Below are 20,795 nucleotides of genomic sequence, written 5' to 3'. Positions count from 1 at the left end.
TTCCTGAACTATTAATCCTCCTACTTAGATTCCTAGAGTGCTGGGATTACAGGCATGTGCCACCATGCCTGGCTCCTAATGGCTTTTTGATTAAGTTTGTCTCGGTTCGTAATCCCAAAATACACTAGGATCAGGATGAAACAGGATAGTACTTATTTAAGCAGAAGATCAAATCAGGGCTTAGAAGGTACGTTCTCACTTTTCCTCTGGGGATATAATGATATGTATCTTTTGTGTGAGAGAGAGGGTTCCCTTGAAACACATTGCTAAAAGGTGTCTCGTTACAGTCAGAATTGTTCCATATTACTATTTAGGAGCACTGTAATACTGGAGAACACAGCCTAAGTTATCAGTTATGCCTACAGCCTTTAGCTTATAGGTATGGCAGACTGTCATTTTGCTGGTGGCTATAGCTTTTCTTTTCAATAGAAATTGCTGTTTGTGTTAACACATCATTGCAACCCTCTTGGAACTCTGCTAAAAGATAGGTAGCAGAAACCATTAAGCCAGTTTGTCTTCTCAGTCCAGCATAGCATCCTTTTCATCAAAAGATGCCTGTTTATTGGACTGGATTTTAAAAATCCTGACACCTTTGGGTGTGACAGCAAGCCACCCCCCAAAGTAGGAAGGCAGCTAAGGAACAGGGGTGCAGTTTTTTCCCCTGTCCTTAGTTTGCCAGGTATATGGCAAATTACCTTAATTTCCTAGCATATAATCAGAGTGGTAAAAAATATTTTGACCTTATGTTTGGCTTTCTTTTGTTAGTTCCATTTTTGTTTTAGGGCAAAATGGGTCTGTCATAGAGACCAGGCTGATAGACATCTTTCAGGTGCTTTGTTCCTTAGGAGATTATGGACCCTTTAGAATCTTTGATAAATCACTGTACCTGGCTGTGTGCTGTACCTCGTCATGCCAGTTTCTCTTAGCTGGTTGGAAAAACACAAGAGAGGCTGATCGCCTTCCTACTAGGATTCTTAAGTAACCCAGCCAGTCACAACTGCTGAGCAGAAGCTGGATGTTGGCAGAGGGTAATCACCTCTGTGGGCTGGGCCTGGTTATTCTGCCACCCTATGACTGGTGGACACTAGGCGTGGTGGGCATGCTGGCCTAACTACCTGTTGTGGAACACTGTGACTGTCAGGGCCAGGCCACAAAGGCAGTAACCTGAAACCAGTCCTGTTGGTTTTCCTTCAGCTGCCTAAAGCTGAAATCTGCATTCCAGATGAAATCTGCAGGGAAGGGAAAGAAAGCTTTAAAAGAAAAAAAAAAGTTTAAGAGCAGTAAATTAATGGCTTTGAGAGTTGTGGGCATTTTGAGATGATCTCTTTCGTTCTAATTTTGTTTCCTTCTTAGAACTTTGTAGGTAGCTCTTGATACGGGCCACTGCCTGTTCTTTGGCGTGGATCACCCAAGCCTCTCGGCTTACAGTCCAGAAGGACTCACAAGTATTTCAGTCATTTTCTGCTGATTCACTTCTGAATCCCTTGGGCCGGATAAGGGTGGTTAAGGGCTGTCAGGATCAGCCTGCCGGCTCAGCACTTTCAGGAACTTTACTTGCTCACCAATGAGGAAGTTGAGTGCAACCAGGAGAAGCCGCACAAGCCTGGGGCGGAGCTCCTCCCGAAGTCCTGGGCTGGGATTACTTACCGGGCCAACGACAAAAAGCCTTTTGTCCGGGGAAATAAATACGGAAGTCCCAGAAGAGCAGCCGTCCCTCCGTGTGTAGTAAGGTGCGCAGCCTGTGCTGCTTGTGGGCATAGAGCTCCAGGCGTTTCACAGTTGCCCTAGACGACGTCTAGCAAACCGGAAGGGAGGGCACAGTGTCCTGAAAGAGACCAAGTGTGTTCTCTGGGCCGCTGAGAGACTGGCTCCCTCAGGCCTCCTGTTGTTCCCTGTCCTGTAAGTTCAGAGCAGGTGGAGTGGATGAAGAGAAAGCAGGGAGAAAATAACTCAAGTCAGAGCTTCCTCCAAGGGCACTGCAGACATGGAGGAGGTTGGTAACTCTCTGAATGGCAGTGATGTGTTGGAGCCAGAGAAACCAGAAGCTGGACTTGAAATGGCTCAGTCTATCCTCAGTAAGTTCTCCATGAAATCCCTGTTTGGATTTACAAGTAAATTGGACTACATGAAGCCTACAGAGGAAGAGGCAGTGCTGAAAGCATTCCACAGCTTAGATGTGGACCCCATACCACGACAGGACGATCCCAGCAATGGTCTGGATCTTCAGCAGACAGAGACTCCAGTTCTACCTGATTCTCCAAATGATGGGAATACTGCAAGGGTGGAGACAGGATCAGAGGGAAGTCATGGGAAAGCGGAAGCAGGGGCTTCGCTCCCTGGCCAAGAGCTTCTTCCACTTGCAGCTCTGGGTGTGGATGGGGATGATGTCATTTGTGTCCGTGGGACCCTCGTGCAGACTACCAGTGATTCTGACTCTGACGGTGGTGGCCAGGAGCTGGAGGAAGGAGGCAGCACCAGCACTCCAAAGTCTCCCCATGTTGCTTTATCTGAACCATCTCAGGAGTCCAAAGAGAACTTAGGAGATGCTAGGGCAATCATTGCTCCTGGGGAAGTGGATGATGCCGAGCTGTGTGCAGAAGATCCTCAAAGGACTCCCACAAGGAGTAGTGCCCTGGAACCTGAAGACAGTGGCCTTCAAACAGAGCACAGCCCCAGCCATGGCCATGCAGAAGGGTCCCAAGACCCACCTGCAGCAGCACACCAGAATTTGAGTACTGATGCTACTGAGGCTGTGTCTTCTAAAAGAGAAGTCCTTGGGGAGAAGTCATTCCAGCTTCCGGCCTTTTTCAGTGGGCTTCGTGTGCTGAAGAAGGGGGCTGCAGCAGAGGTGGGAGAAACCATCACTGAAATTAAGCCAAAGGATGGAGACCTGGCTTTGCTCAAGTTGACTCAGCCTGTCCAGAAGTCTCTGGGGCAGGCAGGGCCCCAGGCAGTGAAGAGCAGTGAGAGAACAACCGATGCAAAGGCCACTCCCACTCTCCTGGAGCAGCTCTCTCAGCTGCTCAGCATTGACATGCCCAAAACTGACCCAAAGGCAGCAGACCCCGTGTTGCCCAGGGAAGCAGAGATGGGCTGCAGTACTGACCAGGAGGGCCAGGGGGGCTCTGGAAATGCCCAAGCCCAGAGCGGCGAGGTCAAGCCCAAGCCCCCAGAGACAGCCCTGGAAGCCTTCAAAGCCTTATTCATCCGTCCCCCCAAGAAGGGGACCACAGCTGACACTTCTGAGCTGGAAGCTCTCAAGCGCAAGATGAGGCATGAAAAGGAGTCCCTCAGAGCTGTGTTTGAACGGTCCAAGTCAAGGCCGGCGGATGGTCCCTCAGATTCCAAAAGTGTACGTAGAATCGGGTTTTGCATTTTGTCATAAAATGGGATGCTAAGATTTCCCAGGTTTCTTGTTGAAATAAACCTTAGTAGCCTATAATTAGCATTCTCCTTCAGGTGAAAAATGAATAAAATGAAATTACATTGTCTTTGGAAGAGATATTGATTGGACAGAAATACCTTTCTTGTTCACACTGTTCTGGAATATAATGAGGGATGTATGTACAGCGGTGTGGGTAGGAGGAGGAAAGGTTCACCGAGTTTCAACATCGGCAGTAAATGTACTTATAAATGCTTGGCACCATAATAGAATGTGGAATATGGAAGTAATGTACTAGAGAAGGGTAGCCCAGATTTATAGGAATTTCCTCATTGCCTAATACCTCTTGGCAAACTGTGATTTCCTTTCAGCGTCTGCCACTTCCCAAAATACATGTTTATGATGTGATTGAAATGTTCTACGTTGGTTGTAGGACTTCCTGATTGAATACTGAGAACTAGATTTTAATTCCAACTCTGTCATTTACTAGCTGGGTGACCTTGGTAATCTCAAATGCTCATTCTCCTCATGTGCAAAATGAAGAAAATGTCCTTTACTTTTATGGCTATTATGAGGATTCAATTCAATTAGCGTATGAGAAGTATCTAATTCAAAGAAGTTATTATTTAAAGAAAATTGAGTTAGGTGATTTATCAAATCTGGGAAGCATTTGTCCAGTGGAGGTTAGATATTTGTTAAGAACAATGAATTTCTTGCTTACTGCAATTTACTGTATGTTTATCTCTCCCTTTGCCTATTTAACATATTCAGTTAAAACATTAAAAGTTAAAGTCTTCAGAAAAGCTATCTCAAATTGTAGTTAGAAACTAACTACAATTCTCCTACTTGGAAAAAAAAAAAAATATATATATATATATATATATATCTTGCATGCAATGACCCTTGGATTAATTTTTTAATTTGAAAAAAGAAAATGGAAGTGTGGAACGCTTAAAGAAGTATTTCTTGGCTTATTGCTAATGTTCATGGAAAATTCAAAGTAAGTTCTTACTACGATAAATAATCCTGGAGCTCATTGGAATACATTAGTAAACATTTCTGGTAAGTATATGTGAACATAGTGAATTTGTATCTATATATTTAAACCTTAGTTTTATTGTAAAAATTGCCTTATAATAAAAATAACCTAATAAGTTGTTTAGTTTTTATCCTTGAGGTTTTTGGTTTTACATTTTTATTTGCATTCTGGGAAAGGACGACAGGGCAGTCCGATGTATCAGTTGCCCTGAATGATACAGCAACGTGCAGCTGCCATTATAATTAAAATGAATGATAGAATTAGTGTTGATATGTTTATCTTCATTTACTAATGGGCGCTGGCCACATTTTCTTTAACTTACTCTCTGCTCCCTTTTCAACAGCCTGACCAGAGCCCCACAGAGCAGGACGACAGGACTCCGGGCCGACTCCAAGCTGTCTGGCCACCCCCAAAGACAAAAGACACAGAAGAGAAAGTGGGATTGAAGTACACTGAAGCAGGTAATGTGAAAGAGAACGCAAGATGAATTTCTTCCGCCGAGGCTTTTAGTTCTAATTCAGGAGACAGGCAGAATTTGGGGTTCTGTTTCATTATAAAATGTAATGCGGAAGGCGTCTTCCCTTTCTTGATTTTGCTTTTAAAGTGAACCTCTTTGCACTTTTACTGTAACGTGTCTGGGAGAGATGAAAGGTGAATGCAGTGGAATGAATGGAAGGGGCAGAGGAGTGGAGCTGGGAACCTCTGGGAATGAGCAGAGCAGGTCGATTACAAATTCCTCAGGAAGCAGGTGGCCGGGCCTCCTGTAATGTTTCTGTGAGCTGGCAGCATTGCTAACAGAGGCAGAGTATGATTCTCCAGAGCTGTAATCTGATTTGTTGTTTGTCTCTGGGTAATGCTTTTGAGATAAAGGAACCTTGTGCAGAGTGAATGTACAGATACCATATCAGTTACTCTTTCACTTTCATGAAACAAAGCTTCATTTAATGCATGGCCAATTTTAAAGCAATCTAACTCTCTGGAACGCTTCCCAGGCACTTTACTTTAATCTATTTAGATGGAAGAGGAATCTAGGTGTGTTTATTCTTTACAGAAAGGATCATGTGAAATTTAAAAAAATATAGAATTAGAGATGGCTCTCTCTCTCTCTGTCTCTCTCTCTTTCTCTCTCTCGTGTGTGTGTGTGTGTGTGTGTGAGAGAGAGAGAGAGAGAGAGAGAGAGAGAGAGAGAGAGAGTACCTCTTTGCTTTCAGTGGGTACAGATATTTTGATATTTGGAGGTTATCTACTGAAAAAGCCCCAGTCCCTTTGGTATAGTGTGCTTTAATTTTATTACAAACTAGAGGAACTTGAGGTCAGCAAGTTGTGTTGCAGGCTACATGCTGTACCTTCTTGTCTACCTAAAGTCTGCATGGCCAGTAATTTCTGGCCTACCTTGAGTTTTCATTTAGCAAAACTTAAGTGGCATGAAGATAGGTTGAACTCTGTCAACACACCCGGACACTTCATTATATACCACTGTCTTCTATTTCAGTCCCAATCAATTTTTAAAAATTCTATTGCAAAAAACTCATTCACAATCGTTTGTCTGTTCTCCAGGCCCAGTGGACTTTGTCTCAGGCAGTTCCGGTGGACAGACATGTTTCAAGCCCATTGAGTTCTCTAAATATCATTTAGTACTTTCCTAAATATTGTCTACATTTTCCATTTTCCTCCTTCTTTATGGAAAAGGGGTTATATAAATTTCTGGACCCTGTAGGGCATTGGGTAATTACATTTTGTGTTTCCTCTGTAAGTATGTTTGTGCATCTTTTCTCTCATTTTGTGTTTATTTTCAGTTCATTTCTTGGGAATTTTCAGAGGCTGAAGGGAGGCCTTTCCTTTTGCCCTTCATTATATGTAGTTTATATTTTGTTGGTTGTCTTACTTAGGAATGTGTAATAAGATCAGCCTATATAATTATGGAAAAATCTTTCTTAAGTGGATGAAAGTTTGGGTGGTGCAGGTTTTGCAGAATCACTGAATTATTTTGGGGGTTGAGAACATATTGACAAGTGACTCTCAAGACTATTTCTAGCCTGCATGAGTCCAGCTGCATGAGTCCAGTCTTTTGACTTCCCTAAGACTTTAACTACTTCATACCATTTTATTTTTCTCCAGTATTTGGCTTACAGGATCAAAATTACTACATGCTTCATTAAATATATATACAGGCATTTCAGTCTTCCTGATCACCTTTGATTTGTCCAAAGTTGAAGCATGGTAAGCATTTACTAGGTTATTTTTCTCATCATCTGGCAAAGTGTGAGTTAATTACACTGAAGTTTGCCTTCTTAAAAAAAATCTATAAATTCTTTTTCTTTGTCTACAGTGGTGATTCTAGCCAGTGTGCCAATCTCCCCAAACAACAGACTTTGCCGAACAGAGGAAATAAACATCATAATTGCAATTTAAATCCCTATAATATTAAGGGCAGTTGCACTTCCAAAGGTCTACCTTAGTGTTCTTGTCCCATCCTCTTCCCTTTCTGGAAGCAGAGAGCAGAGTCCTGATTTCCCTCAGTGATGGGCTTCCCAGTTGTTTTGATTGATGCATTCACAGAGCTGTTTGTGGTCTTAGATGAGATGCAAAAAGGAGGAGAAAAGAAGATGCTAATAATGAGAGTGCTGTTTGGTGGGCTGTGAGTGAGACAGAGAAGGCTGCCTTAGTCTGGAGGAGGGACTGGCTCCCCAGCCAGCTCCCTGGGGTGGCAGTACTGGAGCATACCCACTGGGCATCCTGCTGAGGAGCTCTGCTGCATGAGAGCCTTCTCTGTGCCCAGTAATCTGCTGATATACTTTGGGGAGGAGGGTTTCCAGAGAAGAACATATTCCATGCTTGTAGGAAACTTGATCTTTACCCCATTACTGAATATCAGCCTGTAGTTGCCATGTCATTCATTGATTGCTAATTTTAGTATGTTAACAGTTGTTAACAATGTTTTTGAAAATCTGTTCCTTTGGTTTACAAGAACACATTTCATGGTATGTCCACTGCCTCCCTGACCTTAAGAAAAACATGAAAATCTATAGGGAGCACAGAGACAGAAATTAGATCCAAAGTAGATCAAGATGTTTAAAATCTGTGCTTTTACATATCCAGTGTTCTTTATTTTTACTTTTATTAGTGCCTGCTTATTGTACATGATGACTGCACTCATGGTGGGAGGTGGTTCACGTCTATAGGACATATTGGCTCTTGCCTCGTCCCTGCTCCCTCCATCGTGCCTACTTTATCCACTTCTTGTTTTCCTTCTTAGTGTTTTTTGGTTTTTTGTGGAGTGCGTTATTCATTAATTTAGTGAAATGAGAAATTAAAACTCTGTCACACATATTCTGCTGGAATTCAGAGCTGTTGGCATCTGTTATGGTGTGTGTCTTGATGCCCCTGCAAAGCCTCATGAGGTCATGGGATAGGTTTTGAGAGTCTGTAATTCACTCATGGTCCAGTGCTGGGATTCCGGAAGTGAATGCTCTGCCGCCCTGGGGAGCATGGCCTGCATACAGTACCAGGGAGCGAAGGATGCTGGCTCTCTGCAGCTGCTCCTCCCTTTTGCTCTTGCTGCCTTCTGCAACCATGAAGCTGCCTTCTGCCATGTGCCACCCTGCCTTGGAGCCAGCTGAGTGTGGATGAAACTTCCACAAACTGTGAACTAAATATACCTTTCCTTGCTTAGTTTTGGGTGTCAGGTATCTTGTCTCAGCAATGAGAGAAAAGTAACCAAGACAGCATACATACTCAATCTTGGAAGAGATGCGCAAGAGATGGTGTTTCATCACGTGCTTGCTCCTGCACTTGTGCTGCCCTTCACCACCTGGGGCTTGTGCTGCTTTGATTTCCCTCAATTTAGAACTTTACACTCAGTGCACTTTTCCTGGACTCTTACAAGATCACCCAGTTACATCATTGCACTTTTGTTCAGAGAAGAATGAAGAGAGCCAATATAAGAGAAGATGTTTAAACTGGCTTCTAGAAACTTAGATGTGTGAGTGTGGCTACCCACTGCCATGCCTAGGTTGGTCCCCACTGCTAAGGTTGCTTTCTCCTGACACTCCCAATGTCAAAGTATTCCTTGAAGCTGCAGGTAGTGTGACCACCTCTGCTGACAGCCGGAGCCTTTGGCTCATGCTAGAGCTTCCTGTGGCATTCCAGTGACACTACGCCCACCATCAAGGGTACTCCTGCAACCTGCCTGTGAACTCTGGAAGCCTCGGTGATGTGCCAGTTGAGAGAAACCCAGAACCCTCTAGAGCTGTCACTCAAAGGCCTGTCACAGGCATTTGAAGTAACCTCTACTGCTGGCAGTAACTTGTGGACACTGCTAACTTGCACTCTGTCTGAAGTGCACTGCTCAAATGAAACAGAATTCTTTCCACACAGGCAACCAATCTCTTGAGCTAAGCTTCTTTACATTATTACCTGTGTGTTTTTATCTTGTGCTTAGAGTGACTCACAGAAATTCTCAATGAGAAGAGCCCTTTTCCCAACTTTTTCTTGGAATGGGGCTGAGATAGCGCAAACGAAAGGCCAATGTTCTCCTGAGAGTCTGCGTTCCTCTTCACAGTATAACGTGTTGCTGTTGGAGCAGGTGTGTGGCATGGGATGGCCTAACTTGTCTAGGAAGGCCCTTTGCCTCTTTTTTAAGTGTTCTGCTAAGATCCTTAAGTACTTAATTACCTCATGGTTAGTTCATGCTACCTCTTGTTCTCCACACCGAATAAATCTGGATCCAGTAAAGTTGATTAGAAAATGAGACTAGATACTAACACAAAGTCCAACCTTGACCAAAGGTGAAAAGGTGTTTTGATATATGATATAAGTAGAACCAGAAGAAAAGGGTCTATCTTTAATTTTGTTGTTGTTGTTGTTGTACCAGGAATTGAACTCCTGACCTCCTACTTACCAGGCAGGCGCCATGCCACTGAGCTATATCTCTGGACCCCTACCTTTGAAATTGATGCAGAAAAAGCAATTCAGTACAACTAGTTTTTGTTTTTTTTTTTTTTTTTTTTTATTCCATTACAAAGTACATTGTCCTTATGTGGTGAGATTCCATAAGAGTTGGAAACTTGCCCCAAATCATTTTAAAATATTGACTGGAAAACATCAAGATATTCTCAGTCATTGAAGTGTAGTTAGCATAAGGCCAAACTTCTATTCATCCCAACTTAAATGAAAAATGTCTAAGCTGTATTACATAGCTTCTTCCCTATTGTTTGTTTAGTACATAAGCACCTCACCTTGTTTTTGCTTAGATAAGTAAGTCTATTACTCTGCTAACCAGGGTACTGTCAAGAATTACATGACCCTCAAATTGGATCATTTGAGAATTTGCTATACAGTATGTAAGGGTGTCTTCACTGCTTAGGAAAAGCACTGAGAGATGGAGCACTCCTCTGGGACTAGCAAAGGCAGAAATGGCTGTTGTGAAACTGAGCTCATCAGAAGGGCTGAAAGATACAGGGCAGTCCATCCGTGAGGTGTGCCAAGGGAGAGAAATAGCCTGAGCCTCTTCTACTCTCTGGTTACCTGCCGTGATGCCCATTGGCCAAACCAAAAGAGAACCCCTGGAGGGCACCCATTAGGATAACCTGAGGGGGGGGCAGAATGTGGTGCGGAAGCGGGGATGGTGGAGCTAGAGATGCAAATGTGACCTTCCCTGCACAGGTGCACTGCTGGTCAGTAGTGGCCAGCTGGCCCCAAGTGGTACAAGCATCTGAAGCCTGCATGGAGTGTCTGTACACATTTTCCCACCTTGTGATACCTCACAGAGCAGGTTTCTAACACAAATGCATGGGTGTGTCCGTTCCTGTGTTTGCCTTTCTTTTTTTTTTTTTTAAGAGCATAATATTTATTGGGGGGGAAGAAATCTTCTGTCCAAGAGTGGGACAGAAGGGGGACATGAGCTGGTTGCCCCGGGTTTTTTTGTTTTGTTTTGTTTTGTTTTTTAGACAGGGTCTCACTACGCAGTTCAGGCTGGCCTTGAGCTCACTTTTTACCCCAAGCTGGTCTTGAACTCACAACAGTCCTCCTTCCTCAGCCTCCCAAGTGCTGAGAGTGTGGAAGGATTGTTTTATATTCTGGTTAGTTTCCAGGAAATACAAGCACTGTTGTTCTTGGCCTTACTCAGTAGACATCCACTTCACCTTAGGGGAGAAGGTTTCTTTGCTGATCTTAGAACTTTCCAGAAGTTTTAAAATGTTCTGGATAATAAAAAAATAAAAATTAGAAATGCCGAAAAAAATTAGTAGCAGAAAAAACTGTCTGTGATTCTGTTCTAGAGAACCCAAGGTCAAAATTTGGCCTTTATGAGTTTCACACTAACAAATTTAAAAATTTGGGCAATACAAACTTCTTTTCTCTTTTGAGCATTTTAAATGACTTTTATTATTTTAAATGACTATTATTATTTCTAGTGGTATTTATAGAGCTATTTTAGTGCTATAGGTATCTTTATTAACATTTTTATCTTTGATAATTTAGTTAAACTCAGAATTATTCAATAATGGGACATAAAAACATATATCTTTTTAAAGCATTTTGCTGCATATTGACAAATAACCACAATTGATTTTCTATTATTTTCTGTTATCATTTACTTACTGTGTTTTCTGATGTGTAAGTTTTAAAAATTTCTACAGTAAGATTTAATTTCCTCTTATGTAAGATTTTATGAGAGTTTTAAATTTTGGCTTAAAGTTCTTCCCTCACGGCAAGCCCACCTGCTCTCCTGTTTTCGCTGGCATCTCTCCATCCCTTGTCAGCCTCCTCTCCATTTCACAACAGAAATTTGGTTTCTTGCCTGGCCTGAGCTAGTGATCACAGAGGACTTTTCTTCTAAACCACAAATTATTTTTATAGCAAAATTTTGAAAAGATTGTATCCTCTCTGCACTAAGTGTAGGGCTGTTTTGAGCTTCTGTTCTCTCTGATATGTCTATATTACAGGAATGGATCTATTACTGCAGTTCACTTACCTTCCATATTTTTTTAAAAAGTAGCTTTGATTTTTCTCATATTTCTTTAGGTCTTTCTGGAAGAGTATATTTGGCTGAGTTTTGAAAGAATCTTGTGGAATTTTTATGGAATTGCGTTCTTTATAAAGCAATGTGAGGTGAAGGTGGAAAAGAGAATGCTTAGTATTTCCACTTAGGGATTTACCCTATAAAACTGTTATCCAAATGTTTTTAGGACTTTCAAACATATTTAGGGCCAGCCAAATAGTTCAGTGGATTAAAGTGCCTGCTTAGGCAGACCCAGGGATCGGGGTTCAATCCCTGGGCCTGCTGTGCCAGCGATTGAGACTGGGTATGGTGGCACATGCCTGTAATCCCAGCTCTTGGGAGGCTGTAACCTGAAGGATAACTACGAGTCTGATCTACGCAGTGAGACCCTGTACACCCTGTCCTAAATACAAACAGAAAATATTTATATATGTGTATATCTTATATATTTTAAGAATATAGACATATTATTAAAAAACAAATGCACAATATGAATTTGTTTTCTTCCATCTGTCTCCTTTTCTGAAAGTCTAGTGGGCTCCTCTAGACTCTAATGATTTCAGTGTGATGGTTTCTTACAGAATTTTCCTCTCAAAAACAAGTCTTTTCTGAGTGAGGGACACATAGACACATTTAGATGGACTGACTGCAATTTTACTGTGACTAGTGATCTTATTGTTTTAAGACTCCTTTCAAAATCAAGTGATGGTTGAAAGCTGTAGAAGAAATCTCTGAGGTTCTGTAGTGTGTGTGTTAGACTCTTGTCTACCTCATGGTCATCTGTGGATACCTCAGGTTCAGCAAAGAGATGTTAGCTCCAAATTTGGCTTCCTCTTCCGTCCTTCTCCTATTTTATGCTGTGAAAAATTGTGTGTGTGTGTGTGTGTGTGTGTGTGTGTGTTACATATCTCAAAATCCTGAGAGAATTGAGATTAATGCTTGAGGACTTAAGATCATGCCAGTTGGGGAGCTGTGAGGGGCTTAATTACCCATCGGAGGAGGAAGAAGTACAAAGGAGAAAGGCACTCATGTTTTCTGATGCGGACCAAGCCGTTCGGTTTTCCTTCCACTGTGAACCTGGAAATGGTTTCTCCTTACTGGTAGCAGCTCAGGGCTAGTCTGGGTCTTGCCAGACAGACACATCACCTGCTGAATTCCAGGATGGTGGCTTCTGTGGAAAAGGGACTGTAGCCCTGGGTATTGTGGGATTGTGAGCGAGCTGTCAATACAAATGGCATCTTCTTGAACTTCTACCACCTAGAATCTTGGAGCAGTTCAAAAACCTTTTCTGATTTAGAGTATTTTAGATCAGACCATCTCTAAACTAAGTAGTCATCTGCCCACTCACTGCTGTGGCCTCGTTTGAATTTGCTTTGCTGCAAAGTGGTGGAGCTGTTTGTCACCATTCCTGGTGAGTCATGCCCCCTTGCTTCACTAGCCAGGGAGAGCTATAAATATCTGGGAATATTTTAGTTGGCCTCTGTGGTTTGAGTTTTAATTTTTTCCATTCATAGCTAATAGACTGTGTTAGTCATGAATGGATATTCCTTTAAGTCATGTGTCCAGACAAATTATCTTAATGTTTTCTTCCACCATCTGGGTAAGTATTTTTTTTTCTCTTTTAATATATTCCATAGGCGTCTATGACACATTGCTATCAGTCGCATGCGGTGATCATGATAGCAAAGAATTTGGGAATAAAGACTAAAGATCGGGCAGCCTTGCATTTTGTGGGTATAGAATGAAAACTATCCTGGGAAATGGGAGTAAAGTTAATGCACTAAGCTCATATTTGTTATAGATCTGGGAGCATTGGGGAGAGCCACCCCACACATCCCCAATATAAGTGGAAGGTAAAGCCTGGGGAAGATCTTAAGGCGTGACCAGTGACCATGGGCTCACCTGTTGTGTTCAGGGAATACTAGAAAAGTGGAGCCAAAGCGGGAGGTTAGAATACGCAGCCTCAATTTTCAGAATATTAAAAATTTAAAACTATGAGCATCTTAGGGATCGTTTGTTTCACTGACAACTGGGATGTTATGACTTCTGAGAGATACACATCATCAGTAAGAGAGCTAAAATTACAATTTGGAGCAAATGCCGACCTTGCTCCTCCAGAAGCCTCTCCACCAGGTGACAGTGGAGAGCATGGCCAGGAAAGTGGCCCCAAGGGGGCAGTGGGTGCTTCATCACAGCACTTGACATCCCGACCAGCATGACCATGTAGTTCTGGATGGTGACAAATGGCTTGGTGCACTGGCCAGCAGGGGTTTGCTCCTGCACAGGCTTGGTCTTCTGAACTTCATCCTTGAGGGATGTGCCCAGCAAAATCAGTCATTTTGGACTCCTCAGTGGGTAAGGAGAAGAGATCCATTTCCTCCAAGGATATGATCTTTATGTCCTTGAGCAGCAAGCCCAGTGTGGTGTCAGGAGTCCATTCTTGGTCTCAGCCTTACTGCCGCCATGAGCCCCACGGCCTCGATGGCCACTGCTGCCGCCTCCAGGACTTCCCGTGCCGGGGGCCTTCCCGCTGCACTGGCCTCATCTGCCCTTTGGTGTCTCTCTAAAGAAGTAGCTCTTTTGCTTATTTTTGTTGTTTTTCTTTTGTTGGAAAAAAACGTAAAATATCATGATTATAAAGTGAGAATAACAAGTTATTACACTGTGAATCATTATCTTCAATGTCATTGATTATTTAGGATACAAGACACAAACCAGAAGTTCCTTACAAAAACAGAAACAAAGTCCAAATCTTTCTTTTCAACAAGTTGAGATAAAGTATTAGTGAATATTTAACCAATTAGCATATATATTGAAACATTTTTTACAGCAATGGAATTCATACTTCGGGGAAATATTTCAACTTCTCTCCACTCTATTTCTTTTTTGTTTTGTTCTATGCATCTGTGTGTAATGTTTCTCGTGTATCGGTTTCATTGTAGATGCACGTGCAGTGTTTCTCTTGTAATAGAAACAGTGTGGGATGTAAGCTTCTGTGTCTGACTCATTTCACTTGACACTATATTTGCAAGACCTATCCATTTACTTACACGTGACTAACATTTATCTTCATGGCCACATAGTACTTCCTTGTATATAAAGATGATATTTTCTTAACCAGTTGGGCTGATATGAACATTGTTATGCATGTATTCTTAAAGTATGATGATTTTAACTCTTCTGGGAAATTACATAGAAGCATGATAGCTGGGTCAAATGGAATTTCTTTCTTTTCTTTTTTTTTTTTTAGTTTATGTATTTGGTATAGGGTCTCACTACACAGCTCAGACTCGTAGTGAGACTCCTGTCTCAGCCTCTCCAGCTCTGGGATTACAGGCGTGCACCACCATGCCCAGACTCTCGGGCCAGCTCAGTATGCGCACAGGCAGGCCAGTGTGGCATGTGGTACCAGGGACCTAACCCTGGTCCCTGCACTTGCCTAAGCAGGCACTTAGTCTACTGAGCTATCTTGCTAGCCCTCAAAAGGAATTTCTAGTTTTGTTTTGTTTTTTGTGGAATGTCTCCACTGATCTTCATAGGGATTATATTAGTTTACATTCCTACCAGCAATGCAATAGAATTCCTCCCTCCCCCCACCATCCTTGTAAGCATTTGTTATTATTAGCTATTTGATAAGAGCCTTTCCTTCTGGGGTAAGGTGGTGTCTCAGAATAATTTTAATTTGCATTTCTCTAAGGCCAGTGATGATGAACATTTTCTTATGTATTTATTGGGCATTTATACTTCTATTTGAACTATCTATTTCAGCTTTCCAATTTCTTTTGATTGAGGAAATCTTATTTTTTAAGTTCTTTATATTTTCTTTTCTACAACACAACTTAATTGAAATGACATTTACTTACTGTACAATTTACATGCAGTGCAGAATTCAGTAGATTTTATCTCATTGACAAAAGTGTACAAACTACAACTGCAATTAAACTTAGTTCATTTGAGTTCTTTATATATTCTTGATGTTAGTTTTCTGTGTATAGAACAGCTGCCAAAAACTTTTGTTCCCATTCCGTAGGTTGCCTGTTCGCTTGACTGTTTCCCTTGCTGTGAGGAAGCTTTTTAATTTGATATGATCCCGTTTCCATATTTCTTGTACCAGTGGGGTTCTATCCAGAAAATCCTTGTCTGTGCTATGTGTTCAAGAGTTGTATGTATTTTGTCTCCAGTGGATCGTTTCTATTTTAACATTTCAACATTTGACCCATTTTGATTTTAGTTTTATACATGGTGAGATAGAAGTGTGAATCTAGACTCATTTTCTTCAGCATGTGGATATCTAATTTTCCCAGCACCATTTAATAAAGCGGCTCTCTTTCCTCCAGTAAATGTCTGTCAAAGATTAAACAGCTATATGTGCCTGAGGTGGCGCTACTTCTATTTTCCTTTCATTGGCCCACATGCCTGTTTTGTGCCAGTATCATGCTATTTTAATCACTGTATCTTGTAGTGTAACTTCAAATCTGGGATTGTGATACCACCTGCAGTGCTTTTATTACCCAGGATTGCTTTTGCTATTCTGGGTCTCTTCTGATTCCATGCAATGTTTAGGGATTATTTTCTGTAGCTCTGTGAGAAATGATGTTGGTATTTTGATTGGGATTGCATTAAATATCAGTGTATGAGTTTTGGAAGTATAGCCTCTTCTTGAGATAGGGTTTCACTATGGTTAATGCCTGATAGCCCAGGCTGGCCTTGAACTTGCAATAATCCTCTTGTCTCAGCCTCCAAAGTGCTCAGATTGCAGGTGTGAGCCACTGCACTTGACTTCTGCAACTATGTTTTGATTATATTGATTCTGTCTAACCACAAATGGGATATTTTTCCATTTTTTGATGTCCTCCTTTATTGCTTTTTTTCAGTCTGATGTAATTTTCATTTATACATCTTTTACTTCCTTCATTAGATTAATACCTAAGTACTTAAGTTGTGTGATGTTATTGCAAATGGTATTGTTTTCCTAATTTCTTTTTCAGTGAGCTCATTTTTAATGTATAGGCATGCTATTGATTTTTGTGTGTATTTTATATTCTGCTATATTGCGGAATTTGGTCAACAATTGGAGGAGTCTTTTGGTAGAGTACACTGGGGTCTTGTAACTAAAGGCCCATCTGTGAATAATATTTTGACTTCATCCTTTCCTGTACATGTCCCAGTTGTTTCTTTCTTTTGCCTGATAGCTCTGGCTAATGTTTCAAGGACTGTGTTGCACAGGAGTAATGATAATGGAATCCTTGTCCTGTTTCTGATTTTAGAGGGAAAGCTTTCAGCTTTTTCCTATTTAATATAATGTTGGCAGTATGTTGGCCATAAATGGCTCTTACATGTTGTAATAAAGACTTTCTATACCCATTTATTTCAGGGTTTTTTTTTTATCATGAATGGGTTTTGTCAAAGTCTTGGTCAAAGTCTTTCACTACATCCATGAGATGATTGGGTGACTTTTGCCTTATTTATGTTTATATGATAAATCACGTTTATTGATTTGAACCATCCTTGCATCCCTGGGATAAAGCTTACTTGGTCATGATAAGTGACTTTTTTTTGTGGTTTGTAAATATTTCCTTAAGGACTTTTACATCTATATTTGTTAGAGGAGTTGTCCTATATTATCTTTTTTTTTGCTGGATTTTTGTCTCATTTTTGAATCAGGGTGATGTTAGCTTCTGGGAATAATTTTGGAAGTATTCCTTTCATCTCAATTTTATTAGTTTGACAGGAATTGGTATTAGATCTTCCCTGAAGTTCTTAAAGAATTCAGCTATAAATCCATCAAGCTCCAGGCATTTCTTAGTTCGTAATTTTTTTATTACAGTTTTGATTTCATTACCTCTTATTGGATCGTTCAAGATTTTTAAGTCTTGAGTTAGTTTTAGCAATTTATATGTACCTAGGAACCTCTTCATTTCTTCTGAGTTCTCTAATTGTTTGACATGTTTATGAAGTAGTTTCTGTTAATTTTCTGGATTTTATCAGTGTCCATGGTGATTTTACATCTTCATTTCTAATTACATGAACCTGTATCTTTTCATATTTGGGAGGGGTAGAATTGACTAAGGCTTTATCCATTTTGTTTATTCTCTTAGAGATCCACCTCTTCAGTTTATTGACACTTTGTATTATTTTGGGTTTTCTGTATCTCCATTTCATTAAGTTCTCCTCCAAACTTTATAATTACTTTCCCTGTGTAAGTGTTGGCTTTGGATTATTCTTGATTTTTTAAGACTTTGAGGTAGGGCTGGAAGATAGCTCAGTAGAATAAGCACTTTCCTGGCAAGCACATTGAGTTCAATCCCTGGTTCCACAAAAAAAAAAAAAAAAAAAAAAAAAACCTTGAGGTATATCATTAGGTTATTTATTTAGTCTTGTTTTATTTTTCTGATGTGTATATTCTCCACTGTAAACCTCTGTCACAGGACTACTTTCATTGTGTTCCGTAAGTTCTAGTATGTTGTACTAGCATTGTCATTTACTTAATTTTAGGAACTGTGTGACCTATTGATTATTCAAGATTATGTTATTGAATTTCTCTATCTTTTCATAGTTTCTGTGGCCTTGCTATTGATTTCTAGTTTCACTGCTCTGAGATCTGGTCATATGCTTGGTAAAATTTCAGTTGCTTTGCATTTACTGAGGCATGCTTTATTAACTAGTATGTGCTCTATTTTGGAGAAAGTACCACATGTAAACCAAAAAGAATGTGTATCCTGTTTTGGGTGAAATACTCTGTATATATTTATTAAGTCCATTTTTTTTTGAGGTTTGGCTCAACTGACAGTTATTGTTGACTTTTTTTTTTGTTTAGTTGATCTGTTTATTTACAATAGTGAAGTATTGAGAATCCCACTTTAGTTGTATTGATGTTTATCTAGTCTTTTATGTCCTTTAGTGTTTGTTTTATGGAGTTGGTTTGACACATATATATTAGTCATTGTTATCTCCTCCTGTTGAGTAGTTATTTTAACAAATGTACAGTGTTCTTTGCTTCTTTTGATCAGCTTTGGCTTGAAATCCAAAGATAGGGTAGCTGTTCCTCCTTGTTTTTGTGTTCCTGTACGTGAAATATTGGTCTGCCTCATTTGATTTTTAGTCTATGAATTTCTTCTGTGTTAAATGTGTTTTTGTATACAGCATATCATTGGATTCTGTATTTTAATTTATTCCTCTAATATATGTCTTTTGATTGATAAGGTAAGCCCACATTAATGTTTATAATTGATAGATATTGCCTTATTCCCGTCATTGCATTAATTTTATATTACTGTTTTGTTTTCTTTCCCTTTTACTTATTTTATTGGACATTTTATCATTAGTAGCTTCATTGCTTCTTTTAGGATATCCTTGAGAAGTTTAGGGACAGTATTGGCTTGGTGGTCATAATTTCTTTAGACTTTCTTTGGCATCGAGGTATCTTATCTCTCCCTCAATTTTTTTTTTTTTTTTTTTTAACTGGGATTGAACTCAGGCCCTTGCGCTTGCCAGGGAGGCGCTTATTCCACTGAGCCATCTCTTTGGCCCCCCTCTCCATCAATTTGGAAAAATAATTTTGCAAGACATAGCAGTCTGGACTGAAGGTTGTTTTCTTTAAGAGCTTGAAACACTTCGTTTCATAATCTCCCTGCCTTTAAGATTCCTGCTGAATAATCTGCTGTAATTGTGATAGGTTTTCTTTTATAGGTGATTTGTTGCTTTTCTCCAGCAGCCCTTAAGATTCTATTTTTGTGTTGCATTCTGATATCTTAATTATTTTGAGATATGGAATTTTTTCCTGATCATGCTATTTTAAATTTTGCATGTTTCACTAATCTGAATGTTAGGTTCTTTTCTGTATTTGGAAAGTTTTCTGTTATTACGTGTGTGTGTGTGTGTGTGTGTGTGTGTGTGTGTGTGTATGTGTGTTATGTCCTTTGTACTGTTCTGATTTTGTTTTGCTAATTCCAGGTACTCTTATATTAGACCTCTTTAAGTTACACAGGATCTGTTAAATCCCTTGTTTTTACGGTACCTGTCATTAATTGATCATTGGCCATAGGCCTGTGCTCTAGGTCTGATGTCCTGTCTTTTCATTGGTCGCTTCTGCTACCCATACATCCAATCATGTTTCCAATTATTGGATTCTATTTGAAACTTTCTTTGGAACTCTCATTCTTTTCCATGCTGGGAATTTATGTCTTGCATCTCTTTCTTTAGCTCCACTAACTGTTTATTAGTGTCTTCTTTAAACTCTTTGATCATTTGTTTCATTAGGTGATTATATGTTTTTAAGTTTGCCAAGCAACTTACAGAACTGTTTTGCCTCTGTGGATAGCCTTTCAGATCTCTTCTCAATGCAGTCTAAGATATCCTCCCTTGCATGACCTGCTGTGCCATCTGGGGGCAGTTGAGAGCTTTTGGAGGCATTTTGTTGCTTTTTGTTTTTCTCCGCACCCCCACCCCCACTGGGGTTTGCAAATTCTTTTTTCAGTGCCCTGTTCTTTGGAGGCAAGCCTCAGTATTATTTATGACCCTGTCGGCAAGCCAAGTATTGGTATAGAGACCAAGCCAATTGCCAGCCACTCCTATGTTACCTCCTCTATGGAAGTAAACTCAATAGTGGCAGTGGCATCAAATATCACCTGGACACTGACAAGCTCTAGGAACTAGGAACTACTGATGAATAGTCCTTCACCAAAACAAAGAGGACTCTGATTTCAGTGAATTAGGGCCTCCTTATATTGACCTGTGGTAATTCAGAGAACTGATTTCTGCTGCACATTGACAATAATATTAGAACTCAGACATCACTAGGTTCAATGTCACCCTCAGGACTGACCCCTCTGATGATTATTCCCACCATGCCTGGCCTCGTCCGGCAGAACACAGCCCCATGATCTTCCTGGGCTGAGCCTGAGCCTCTCAGGGCATCCTGGGAGATCCCTGTTTGGCTTGCACTCTTTTAAGTCTATCTGCCAAGGTTGTGTCTCATCCAGTCTCTGTAGGGGGGTATCACTTCCTGCTGGAGGTAGACTCCTCCTGAGTGTTGGTCTCTTCTTCAGGCAGGTTGCTCTGCTGGTTGTTAGCTCTGTTGCCTGTGCTGCGGAAAGCTCAAGCACTGGAATTAGGGTGCTCAGTTCCTGAGTCCTCCAGGCTCTGGTGTGGTTCCCCGGAGGGCCAGAGCACTGACAAGCGCTGAGCCAGTGCTCCCTGGTCTTCCAGGCTCCATCCAGGGCAGGTCCTCCATTGACAGTGGTGTCAGCTGGGGGAGGGCAGGTAGCTCGTGTTTTAAAAACTTTTGTGTGTGTGCTCATTTTAAAAATTGGTGTATTAAGCACAAATTAATCAGTTTTCACCAATCTGTTCTACTGGCTAAAACATCCAAAACA

The 20,795-nt window shown here is 40.8% G+C and overlaps 1 protein-coding gene across 1 annotated transcript in view; it reads left to right on the top strand.

Annotated features, from left to right (window-relative positions):
- Positions 1-1,650: 1,650 nt before the first annotated feature.
- Positions 1,651-20,795, top strand: part of LOC101571550 (formin) — a 314,401-nt gene continuing 295,256 nt past the window's right edge. Inside the window, exons 1-2 of the mRNA XM_004643140.2 lie at positions 1,651-3,352; positions 4,765-4,882. Coding sequence (XP_004643197.1) covers positions 1,985-3,352; positions 4,765-4,882 — 1,486 coding nt within the window. The 5' untranslated portion in view covers positions 1,651-1,984. The remainder of the gene's footprint in view (positions 3,353-4,764; positions 4,883-20,795) is intronic.

The sequence above is a fragment of the Octodon degus genome, unplaced genomic scaffold (assembly GCF_000260255.1).
Source record: "Octodon degus isolate 3935 unplaced genomic scaffold, OctDeg1.0 scaffold00166, whole genome shotgun sequence".
In the NCBI taxonomy this organism is placed as follows: Eukaryota; Metazoa; Chordata; class Mammalia; order Rodentia; family Octodontidae; genus Octodon; species Octodon degus.
This window is presented reverse-complemented; position numbering and strand designations above follow the sequence as displayed.